This window comes from Oncorhynchus kisutch, linkage group LG28 (genome assembly GCF_002021735.2).
Source record: "Oncorhynchus kisutch isolate 150728-3 linkage group LG28, Okis_V2, whole genome shotgun sequence".
NCBI classification, from domain to species: Eukaryota; Metazoa; Chordata; class Actinopteri; order Salmoniformes; family Salmonidae; genus Oncorhynchus; species Oncorhynchus kisutch.
The window spans coordinates 3,291,132-3,304,121 of record NC_034201.2 but is presented as its reverse complement, the minus strand read 5'-3'; the positions used below and the strand labels follow the sequence as shown (position 1 = coordinate 3,304,121).

Here is a 12,990-nt window from a genome sequence, read left to right as displayed (position 1 = left end):
TGCTCTAATTACGTTGGTAACCAGTTTATAATAGTAATAAGACATCTTTGGGGTTTGTGGTATTTTGGCCAATTAACCACGGCTAAGGGCTGTGTCCAGGCACTCCGTGATGTGTTGTGCCTAAGAACAGCCCTTAGCCGTGGTATATTGGACATATACCACACCCCCTCGTGCCTTATTGCTTAATTATACAATTATCAATAATACTATACAGTAGATACTTGCTGCTACTACTATAGCAAGAACGTTTTATTAACCCTCATATGAAGTAGACATTGTGGTGTCGATACAATGAGGAGTGTAGAGAATAGTGTCAAAATGCAACAATCTAAATCTAGAACAGCAGCATAGAATTATGGAAATGCGTGCAAAAATAACTCACGATGTAAGGGCCGTTATTAATATTTAGAACTTAAACGTTAAAAGGTTAACTCTCCCTGTACCCATGTACACACAATCTCACAAATCACTACACAACCGTATCTCAGCAATGACAATCATTGTGAAAATGCCTTGTGTGTTTACAGGTATATGTACTTTATCTCGTCCTCTCTTTCTGAAGCAAAAAAATCAAATCTATGAAAGTCAATTCAGGAAGTGATTTGAATAGAAAAATGGATAAACCTTCAATTCAAATTGATCCCAACCCTGATAAAAACAATGTATTTGACATATATTTTCCCTTTTTCCTGTAGCAATGTCAGAGAACTATGTGGTGTTCATAGAGCAGTCTATCAAGATGGACCTACTGAAGATTGTCACAGCTAAACTGAGGGGAAAGGGAATCAGTGAGGGGATCTACTGGGACCCCAAACAAGATACTGTCTTTCACCTGGTAGACAAACACACGGGACAGGTGAGAGGTGGACAGGACAAGGATTTTAAAGGCCTTTATGATGCAAATAAATAACTAACGTGGTTCTATTACGAAGGTTCTATTATGAAGCCCAAAGCAAAAAATATATATACAAATGAGTTTGAATTCTCTCATTTGAACATCTTAGTATCTCATTCGAAACGACTTAGTATCTCATTCGAAACGACTTAGTATCTCATTCGAAACGACTTAGTATCTCATTTGAACGACTTAGTTTTAAAAAAAGCCTACAAATAATGTCACAATTCCTAAGTCGTTTCAACTACTTATCACATTTGAACTACTTAATTGTTCTTTTGTCTAATTAGGCCTCATTCGTTATGCAGCTTGTCAGACTGTGCAAAGTTGCTGCAGCCATTCATTCACTGATTCCATCCATTTGATATGATTATTTATTGTGTTTTTTGATAGCCTAAAGCAGGGCTGCTTTTGAATGCCAGAGCATATAAGTGGGTGAGTGTGGAATGAGGAGCAGAGCATAAATCGAGCATTTAAAAAATAAAATGTGTCTGCCTTCTCTCCCGCTCCACTTTTGCTCTAGTAAAGTTCATCTATAAGCTCTGGTCGTGCTCTGCCTAGCTATTTTCCTTTCCGTTCCTCACTATTATTTTTCTTACTGTGACCCCACCCACAGTAGCCTATATCTAGTGTATATTCTACTTTCTCAAAGTAGGATATGAAGTTTCAATTTTGAAGGACTTCAAATGTATTAACAGATATTTTAGGTTGGCAATTCATAGGCTACTTTTTTTAAATTATTGGAATTAAAACAATAGAAATAAATGTAATTAAGCGAAAAATATCAGAAATAAATCTGTATTAGCCAGTATTAGCTTCTTTTCATAAATAAAAGCGAATAAATATTCTCAAACTGCAGCGGTCAAAAGAATTGCGCACCCCCGTGTGTGGATGCTATTTCTCCACATAAAATCATATTTCCTACAGCGTTTTTTACAATTTGATTGGAGAAAGAAAACCAAAAATGAAGGTACATTTTACAGTAGCCTATCTAAAACATGTTAATACATTTGATGTCCTTCATAATAGAAACTATCCTAATGTTAGAATTTAGAAAATTAACAAGATGTACACTAGGCAATTGTGTGTGGGGTCACATTAATTAAAAGAACAGTGATAAAGGAAATGAAAAATGCTTGGCAGAGCAGCACCGGTGTGAAATTGGAGCAGGAGAGAAGGCTGACACCATTTTTAAATCTGCTGGAATTATGCTCTGCTCGTCTCTACACACTTGTCCACTTGCATGCTCTGGTGTTCAGAAGCAGCCCTGCTTTAGGTTATCAAAGAACTATAAATGAATAATAATTTCAATGGATGGAATCAGTGAATGAATGGTTGCATCAACAATTACACAGTCTACCTGTGACAAGCTGCATAAGAAATTAGGCCTAATTAGACAAAGGAACGATTACAGTACTGTGAAAAGTATTTTCTCCATTTCTAATTTTCTCTTCTTTTGCATATTTTTGAAACTGAATGTCATCAGTCTTTCAACCAAAACCTGATATTAGATGAAGGGAACCTGAGTGAATAAATAACACAAAAATTATGCAACACCCAATGCCCCTATATGAAAAATAATTCCCCCCTTACACTCAATCACACTTCCACCACCATGCTTGACCGTTGTTGTAAGGTTCTTACTGTGGAGTGTAGTGTTTGGTTTTTGCCAGGCATAATGGGACCCATGACATCCAAAAAGTTATACTTTTGTCTCATCTGTCCATAGAACATTATTCCAAGAGTCTGGATGATCATCCAGGTGCATCCTGGCAAACTTTGGTAAACTTTTTGGGTGAGATCGGTCCCATTATGTATGGCGAAAACCAAACAAGAATCTCATACCAACGGTCAAGCATGGTGCTGATAGTGTGATGGTTTGGGGATGCTTTGCTTCCTCAGGACCTGGACAACTTGCCTTAATAAAAGGAATCATGAATTCATCTCTGTATCAGATCATTCTACAGGAGAATGGCAGGCCATGCATCTGTGAGCTGAAGCTGAAGCACAGCTGGATGATGCAGCAATCAAGACACAATCAAGTCGACATGAAAATGGTTAAAAAGCAACACATTTGAAATTTTGGAATGGCCCAGTCATTATGCAAGAGTGGGACAGAATTTCTCCACAGCGTTGTGAGAGACTGATCTCTTGTAGGGGTGGCAGGTAGCCTTGTGGTTAGAGCATTGGACTAGCAATCAAAAGGCTGCTAGATCGAGTCCCTGAGCTGACAAGGTAAAAATCTGTCGTTCTGTCCCTGAACAAGGCAGTTAACACACTGTTCCCAGGCCGTCATTGTAAATAAGAAATTGTTCTTAACTGGCTTGCCTGGTTAAATAAAATAAAATAACTACAACTACATTCCAACTAAAGGTGGCACAACCAGTTATTGAGTGTAAGGGGCAATTACTTATTCACACAGGGCAATTGGGTGTTGCATAAAAAAAAGCATCCATTATTGTTTGTTGTTATTTGTAAACTCAGGTTCCCATTATCTAATATATGGTTTTGGTTGAAGATCTGATAACATCCAGTATCAAACACATGCAAAAATAGAGAAAATCAGAAAGAGAGCAAATACTTTTTCACAGCACTGTAAGTCGCTCAAACAAGATAATAAGTCATTCAAACAACTTAGTATCTAGTTTGATTGACTGGTTTGAAAGACTTGAACGACATTTGAACAACTTTGAATGACATTTGTATTTTTACTAAGTAGTTCAAATGAGATACTAAGTCATTTGAACGAGACACTAAGTCGTTCAAACAAGATAATTCCAAGAGTCTGCATTTATTTTATTTTTTGGCCTTGGGCTTTGGTATTTTTCACATGAAAAGATAGTTGCTTCACTCTATGGGAAGTACAAAAGCGCTAATCTTTGATACTGTATCATAACTTGTCTAATCTATTATAAAAGTAGCACATATAGCAGTCATGTTCACTAGTGAGTAATAGTAACTAAGCTACTTACTAAATTGCTAAATGACCAGTAAATTATCTATTTATTTGATCAAACTTTGTCCCATGTTCTATTATCTCCCCTAGACCAACTCAGTGAAGTAATTTGTCTTGCTTTCTCTCCTCTGTCTCCACCAGACCAGCTCAGTAATGTTTGTCTCTCTCTCCTCTGTCTCATCTAGACCAACTCAGTGAAGTAATTTGTCTTGCTTTCTCTCCTCTGTCTCCACCAGACCAGCTCAGTAATGTTTGTCTCTCTCTCCTCTGTCTCATCTAGACCAGCTCAGTAAAGTTCCACACCAAGGCTCTGTCAGTGTTCCACCAGATCAACGCTTATGAGGAGGACGGCTTCCTGATGCTGGACATGTGTTGCTCTGATAATGGAGAGGCAATCAACACCTACCTCATCCAGAACCTACGCAAGTCAGGGGAGGCTCTCGATCAGGTCAGCATGGAAATACAGTGCCTTAAGAAAGTATTCACATCCCTTGACTTTTCCACATTTTACAGCCTGAATTAAAAATTGAGATGCTTTGTTACAATACCCCATAATGTCAAAGTGGATTTCATTTTATATATATATATATATTTTTTACAAATTAATAAAAAATGTAAAGGTGAAATGTCTTCAGTCAACAAGTATTCAACCCCTTTGTTATGGCAAGCATAAAAAGTTGGAGTAAAGTCACAAAATAAGATGAATGGACTGTGCAAGAAGGGCACCTATTGTGTAAGAGGTGCGTAATCTGGTGGCAGGGAAGTCAGACGCAGGACGGCAGAACTGGGTAATAACCGGAGCAGTTTAATATACAAAACCAATGGCATCCAGAATAACAAAATATGGGTACAAAACCCGTCGCACACCAGTCACAATGTGCACAAGCACTTACAACAAACAATTTCACACACAGACATGGGGGGGAACAGAGGGTTAAATACACAACAAGTAATGAGGGAAATGTGAACCAGGTGTGTGGGAAAACAAGACAAAACAAATGGAAAATGAAAGGTGGATCGGAGATGGCTAGAAGACCAGTGACGTTGACCACCGAACGCCGCCCGAACAAGGAGAGGAACCGACTTCGGCGGAAGTCGTGACATATTGGAAGGGCACCTATTGGTAGATGGGTAAACATGTAAAACATGTAATGTAAAAAAAGCATACATTGAATATCCCTTTGAACGTGGTGAAGTTATTAATTGCACTTTAGATGGAGTATCAAGTATAAATACACCCATCAATACAAATATACAGGCGTCCTTCCTAACTCAGTTTCTGGAGAGAAAGGAAACAGCTCAGGGATACCACAAGGTCAATGGTGACTTTAAAACAGAGTGTAATGGATGTGATGGGAGAAAACTGAGGATAGATCAACAACATTGTAGTTACTCCACAATACTAACCTAATTGACAGAGTGAAAGTAAGGAATCCTGTAAAGCAGGTATTCCCAAACTGGGGTACTGGGGTACCCTCAATGCCGTCAGTGGTACGCCAAATAAAAATGTGATTCACATTTTACACATTTTCCAACAGTACATTTATATTTTCCAACAGGGAAAGATTTGGGTGAAGTTTTTTCTCTCGCCTGAGTAGCCTCATTTCACTGGAAAAAATAATATTAAACCATCTAGTGTAGCTGACCATATAAGACGTTCCCTGGGTGCCCAGCGAAATAACAACACAATGTCAAATTGTCACAATTGTCTAATTGAGCGGACCAAGGCGCAGCGTACATAGAGTTCCACATCTTTATTTAAATGAAACTCACCAAAAAAACTATGAATAGCCATCAAAACGTGACGTCTGGAGTGCTCACAGGCACTACACAAAAACAAGATCCCACAAACAACAGGTGGGAAAAAAGGCTGCCTAAATATAATCCCCAATCAGAGACTTCGAAAGACTCTGATTGGGAACCATACCAGGCCAACATAGAAATACAAAAAACTAGAGTACCCACCCTAGTCACACCCTGACCTAACCAAAATAGAGAATAAAAAGGCTCTCTAAGGTCAGGGCGTGACACAAATACAGTTAGCCTAGTCAAATAATTAACATCCAATCACATGAACCATTACGCTCTCGCAGAAAATCTTCACTCTTGCGCAGACATTTAGAAACGAAACATGACCATTTGAAAAATAAGCCACAGGAGTTTTTTGAGCGAGAATAAAGAAAACTTTTGAGTAGTAAGACACGTGTAAAAGCAACAGATACCATTAATAAGTGTCTTATATGGTGAGCTACCGAGTGGCTAGGACAGGCAAGCCCCATACTCTTGTGGAGGACTTAATTCTTCCTGCTGCTGCGAATATGGCTGGGACAATGCTGGGGGAGAACGCCCCCAAAAAACTATACAGACAATGCCTTCATGAAACAACACTGTTTCACGACGCATTAGTGACATGGCAGGAGATGTTTTGAATCAATTACTGCTTCGCATACAAGCCAGTGAATTATATGCTTTACAGCTGGATGAGTCAACAGCTCCTGGTATATTACGTTTATGGGGGGTCAATTAAGGAAGACATCCTCTTCTGCAAACCACTGGAAACCAGCACAACATGAGAGGATATTTTTAAAGTACTGGACAGCTTTGTGACATCAAATGGACGTTGGTGGTCAGGATATGTTGGTATCTGTACTGATGGTGCAAAAGCCATGACAGGGAGACATAGTGGAGGGGTAAGGCACGTGCAAGCAGTTGCTCCCGAAGCCACATGGGTATACTACAGCATCTTCCGAGAGGCTCTTGCTGCCAAGGGAATGCCTGACAGCTTGAAAGACATTTTGGACACTACAGTGAAAATGGTTACCTTTGGTAAAGCAAGGCCCCTGAACTTGTGTATTTTCTGCCTTATGCAATGATACTGGCAGTGACCATGTAACGCTTTTACAACATACAGAAGTGCGCTGGTTATCAAGTGGCAAAGTATTGACACATAAGCTTAAGGTTTTCTGACCATAATTTGTCTGACCGCTTGGATGATGACGAGTTTCTCACACGACTGGCCTGTCTGGGTGATGTTTTTTCTCACCTGAATGATCGGAATCTAGGATTACAGGGACTCTCCACAACTATATTCAATGTGCAGGACAAAATTGAGGCTATGATTAAGAAGTTGGAGCTCTTTTCTGTCTGCATTAACAAGGACAACACACAGGTCTTTCCATCATTGTATGATTTTTGTGTGCAAATGAACTCAATCTTACGGACAATGTCAAATGTGATATAGCGAAGCACCTGAATGAGCTGGGTGCATAATTGCGCCGGTACTTTCCCGAAACGGATGACACAAACAACTTGTTATCCCTTTCATGCCCTGCCTCCAGTCCACTTACCGATATCTGAACAAGAGAGCCTCATCGAAATTCCAACAAGCGGTTCTGTGAAAATTGAATTTAATCAGAAGCCACTGCCAGATTTCTGGATAAGACACTGATGCCCTTTGCAACCACGTACCTATGTGAGACCCTGATTCTTGGCCCTCACTAGCATGAAAACTAAATACAGGCACAGACTGTGTGTGGAAAATTATTTAAGACTGAGACTCTCTCCAAAACAACCCATCCTAATACTGCAAAACGATAAAGTTTTTGTCATGAATACAAGGTGTTATGTTAGGGGGAATCCAATAAAACACATTACTGAGTACCACTCTTGTCAAGGCTTTCTTCCTCCTCTTCTGAAGAGGAGTAGTAGGAAGAATCGGAGGACCAAAATGCAGCGTGGTATGTATCCATAATGTAATTTAATTAGAATGATTACAAAAAGAACAAGAGAAACAAAATGAAAACCGAAACAGTCCCGAATGGTGCAAACACTGAAACGGAAAATAATCACCCACGAAACACAGGTGGGAAAAGGCTACCTAAGTATGATTATCAATCAGAGACAACTAACGACACTTGCCTCTGATTGAGAACCATACCAGGATAACACAAAAACACCACATAGAAAAAGGAACATAGACAACCCACCCAACTCACGCCCTGACCATACTAAAACAAAGACATAACAAAAGAACTAAGGTCCGAACGTGACAACTCTCCATATTTTCAAGCATAGTGGTGGCTGCATCATGTTATGGATATGCTTGTAATCAGTGGTGGTTCCAGCTTATATGGCTCCCTGGGCAAAACCCCCTTCAGTGCCCCCACCCCATCCTCAAAGAAAACTGTAATTTTTATTCAGACATTTGGAACAATGCTAATAAATAATCATAACATTTAAAACTATATAAATATACAAATATATACAAAAATAAGACTCAAGAATATAAAAAATGAGTAACAAAGACAAATAGAAACAAATTGTAGTTTATAAATACAAATAAAACAATAATAATAATAATACTAAATTGCACAAATCCTATCACACAATACACAAATAGAATAACACATTTATAAAGAAGTGTTGAAGAACTATTGTACACTGAAGAAAAATATAAAACTCAACATGCAACAATTTTAAAGATTTTACTGAGTTACAGTTTATAAAAGGACATCAGTCATTTGAAATGAATTCATTAGGCCCTAATCTATGGATTTCACATGACTGGGAATACAGATATGCATCCATTGGTCACAGACACCTTAAAAAAGGGTAGGGGTGCGGATCAGAAAACCAGTCAGTATCTGGTGTGACCACCATTTGCCTCATGCAGCGCAATACATCTCTTTTGCATGGAGTTGATCAGGCTGTTGATTGTGACCTGTGGAATGTTGTCCCACTCCTCTTCTCTTCAATGGCTGTGCGAAGTTGCTGGATATTGTTTGGAACTGCAACACGCTGCCATACATGTCAATACAAAGCATTCCAAACATGCTCAATGGGTGACATGTCTGGTGAATATCCAGGCAATGGAAGAGCTGGGACATTTTCAGCTTCCAGGAATTGTGTACTGATCCTTGCGACTTGGGGCAGTGTATTATCATGCTGAAACATGAGGTGATGGGGGCGGATGAATGGCACGGCAATGAGCCTCGGTATCTCTGTGCAATCACATTTCATCGATAAATTGCAAATGTGTTTGTTATCCGTAGCTTATGCCTGCCCATACCATAACACCACAGCCCCCATGGGGCACCGTGTTCACAACGGTTCTCCTATGGGGACAGCCGAAGAACCCTTTTAGGTTCTAGATAGCACCTTTTCAAAGCGGGTACACACACCAACGCATGCATGCACGAACACATGCAAACACACACAACACACAGAAACTCAAAACACACCCATTGTTACCGCACATTTATACTGTGACCTTGTGATGTTTTGATGTTCACGTTCGCTGTATTTGTTCCTCAGGCCTACAACAACATGTACAGAGTGTTCCCCCGGCGCTTTGTTCTGCCCCTCAATGTGACCAACGACACACCGACAGGTGTGAACCTCAACACACGTCCCGCCAGCTCTGCCACTTCTTTCAAAACAGCCATAGATAAGGTATGCTGAAAATGTGCGGGTTGATGTTAGTGCTAGTTTGGTATTTTAGAAATGTGCATGTTTCTGTTATCTGTATGTGTTGTTGTTAGTGCTAGTTTGGTATTTTAGAAATGTGCATGTTTCTGTTATCTGTATGTGTTGTTGTTAGTGCTAGTTAGGTATTTTAGAAATGTGCATGTTTCTGGTATCTATGTGTTGTTGTTAGTGCTAGTTTGGTATTTTAGAAATGTGCATGTTTCTGTTATCTGTATGTGTTGTTGTTAGTGCTAGTTTGGTATTTTAGAAATGTGCATGTTTCTGTTATCTGTATGTGTTGTTGTTAGTGCTAGTTTGGTATTTTAGAAATGTGCATGTTTCTGTTATCTGTATGTGTTGTTGTTAGTGCTAGTTTGGTATTTTAGAAATGTGCATGTTTCTGTTATCTGTATGTGTTGTTGTTAGTGCTAGTTTGGTATTTTAGAAATGTGCATGTTTCTGTACTCTGATTGTGTCCTTGTTTTTCTGTGTTCTTTGTGTTTGAAAGATATGGCCACGGGGGGATGAGTTGTCATCACCTTTTGTTCATGTGTGAGAACGATCAGGGTGGGGCGGAGTTACTGTATTTAACTGCCAACGTATTTTTCTTATTTTTGTATATGTTTTCGACCTTCTCAAGTGTGACAACAAAATAAGTGTTTGTGGAGAGTTCCAGTGTACTTGTTATCGTACTGTGGTGATTGTAGGTCAACCTATCTACATGCTCTGGAACCTTTCCCCTGCCAAGTCTGGTTGTTGATGACAGTTTTTTGCAACATGATAGTGGTTCTCAACATTACAGTTATAAGTTTGGACTTATTCCAAGTACTATAGCTCCATAACATATGACCTACAGACAAACAAACAAATATATATATATATATATATATATATATATATATATATAAACAGATATATATAAACAGATATATATGCACTTACACAAATGACTGATGATTGGCTGAGAGAAATTGATGACAAAATGGTTGTGGGGGCTGTCGTGTTAGACTTCAGTGCAGGTTTGACATTATCGATCATAGTCTGCTGCTGGAAAAAACGTAAGTGTTATGGCTTTACTTGTCGCACAGAACACAGAGGCTGTTCTTTAATGGAAGCCTTTCATTCATATTCCAGATTGAATGGTTATGGGTCTGAATAAATAAAATGATATAGCCTACCGCCATCGCGCGTTCACTCTTTCAAATTACCTATGAGTTCTATTGGGCTGCTGTTTTTAACAGTCAGCAAAAAAGAGCTTGCATCCCTCTTCGCATAGTCTTTTGGTATAAGAAAGGAGAGTTTTCTAAGTAGAAGCCTGAGGAGCACAGGTGTTATTATAATTTATTATAATTTACCTGTTTCTCTGAGTTATTTATCCCGGGAAAGGGGAGTGGTTTTGGGCAGTAAATCCCAGTAACCAGGTTCCTGCCATTCAACCCTAGTATGGAGACAGTTATGATATACAGGTAACTGCCAAAATAAAGGATACACCAATATAACGTTTCTTAATGGGGTGTTGGGCCACCACGAGCCACCAGAACATCTTCAATGCACCTTGGTATAGATGTGTCTGGAACTCTATTGAAGGGATGCAACACCATTCTTTCAAGATGGATTACCACATTTGGTGCTTTGCTGATGGTGGTGGAAAACGCTGTCTCAGGCGCCACTCCAGAATCTTCCATAAAGTGTTCAATTGGGTTGAGATCAGATCACTATACTATGAATCAGGTTTGAGGAGTTAGCACGGTAACTTTGTGGCGAAATCTGCTCGGAGCCTTCACCGTGCGCTGCCACTTTAAGAGCGCATGAGCAGTAAGGAAGGAGGAGATAAAGAGAGCTCGTTCAGCTCTTTGGGGAGGGGCTCTTGGGTGGCGCGACAGTTTGATTGTGTGTGCTGTGCTGCAGAAGTTTTGTTTGTTTTCAGCGTGTGTAGTTTATAGAGTATATAACACAATCATCGGTGTAATCGCTCTAGGTCGTGGTTGTTTTCGTTTGGGACCGCGCCCGTTATGGATCGCATGGATTAGTAGCAACATTGTTGCGAAGCTTTACCATACAAACCAACAAACCATCGGACAGTCAGACAGTACACCTGCACGCCTGAAGACCACAGCTAAGATCTCTCTTATCTTTTTCTCTTTCTCTTCCCTCTCATTCCAGTGCTTTACCCTGCAACAGACTCTCTATTTTTCAAATGCACTTCCCATTGAAGTTCATTAGAGCTGGACTACTATTTCCCTGCCAGAAGTGTTTGGAGGGACATTTTAGTAGGTTGCTTGCAAGTTGTATATTATGTGAACTGTATTGAGGTGGGGTGTACTAATGACATGTGGCCGTGAAGACTGTGGACATTTTTAAGGCCTTTGTTGTGTCGATGAACACCCCCCACATTCATACCCTCTGCACTCATCCACTAGAAAATAATAATACAGATTATTGCAAATCCTATGTTGATGACTGGGTTCGTTCTTGTATGAAGTTGCTGTTGAATTGCTCTGCCATTATTAGTATTAGTATTATTGTATGAGGTATTCTTGTTTGGGTTACCCCTGTGTTGTGATGTGGGTTTTATATGGTGTGTATTCTCTTTTCTCTCCACTGGCTATCTGGTAAACAGGCTACACTCTAGGCAGTCTCTTCTGCTGATGTGTGTGTGTCTGGTAGTGGTACTCTGAACAGGGACTTGAAGAGAAACACCCATGACACCATCCACACAAGGTTGAATCATGTCTTTTGTTGGAACCCCATACTGTGTCAATGTGGACACACCTGACGGTAATCATGCTCGGGATTCTTTCATTGTGGAAGGACTCAATGAACTAATGGAGTTGGATAGCACTGCCCCTAATCCCCAGGCTTCTGGCTCACCTATAACATCTCCACCATTACCCTCCCCTCAAACCCTTCCGGTTACCCTGTCCAGAGAGTCTGGGAGAGGTGTCTCTGTGATCACTGGACAACTGGAACATCAATGGACACACACCAATCATAGTTTGACAATGCAGGAGAATGCAATTCGCAAACTCAGTGAATGTGTGGAGGCTCATCAGACAGATGTGCAGAGGAGGTTGGATTACCTTTCCTGTCAAATGGAGGAAAACCAACAACAAATTGTTCAGAGGCAGAAATATTTACAAGATTCTCTGAAGCAGGATATTCAAGGAAAACTCCACCGGTTCAAAACACAAATGGAAACTAACCATCATCAAGTCATAATCTTTCTCGAAGAGGAACAAAAACAGAGAGCAGAGGAGTCAGCCTCTGTTGTGAAGGGAGTGTGTTCTTATCTGAAGGAAGTTATGGAGGACATGAAGAACTCTCTCACAGGGGAATTACGATGTTTGATTGAACAGACTCAAAAGGACACCGTTAATGAGATGGAAAAAGCACAGAAGGCCACAGACCTTCAACTGGAAGAGCTGCACCAGGAGGTAATGCAGTGCTTTTCCCTTCTGGACAAATCTTCTGCACCTCCCTCAGGTTTTACCTCTGCCACTGGCTTGGCCAGTAAGGGAATAGGAACAGGTAGTACTACAAAAACCCCTCTGAAGATACTGTTAAACAACAGAACTCCCGCTGCCACTGTCATGTCTCCTCTAGAGCGCTCCCTCCCTATCAAACTACTTTTCCCCACTTTTGGCAGCCCAGAAGATGATGTTGATCCACTGTT

At 40.1% G+C, this 12,990-nt stretch overlaps 1 protein-coding gene across 2 annotated transcripts in view; it reads left to right on the top strand.

Annotated features, from left to right (window-relative positions):
* The window catches only part of LOC109873345 (beta,beta-carotene 9',10'-oxygenase), a 103,359-nt gene that overhangs the window by 56,771 nt on the left and 33,598 nt on the right, over positions 1-12,990 (top strand). For both annotated transcript variants that reach the window (XM_031808178.1, XM_020464992.2), the window contains 3 exons: positions 696-856; positions 4,132-4,299; positions 9,165-9,302. In XM_031808178.1, coding sequence (XP_031664038.1) covers positions 696-856; positions 4,132-4,299; positions 9,165-9,302 — 467 coding nt within the window. The remainder of the gene's footprint in view (positions 1-695; positions 857-4,131; positions 4,300-9,164; positions 9,303-12,990) is intronic.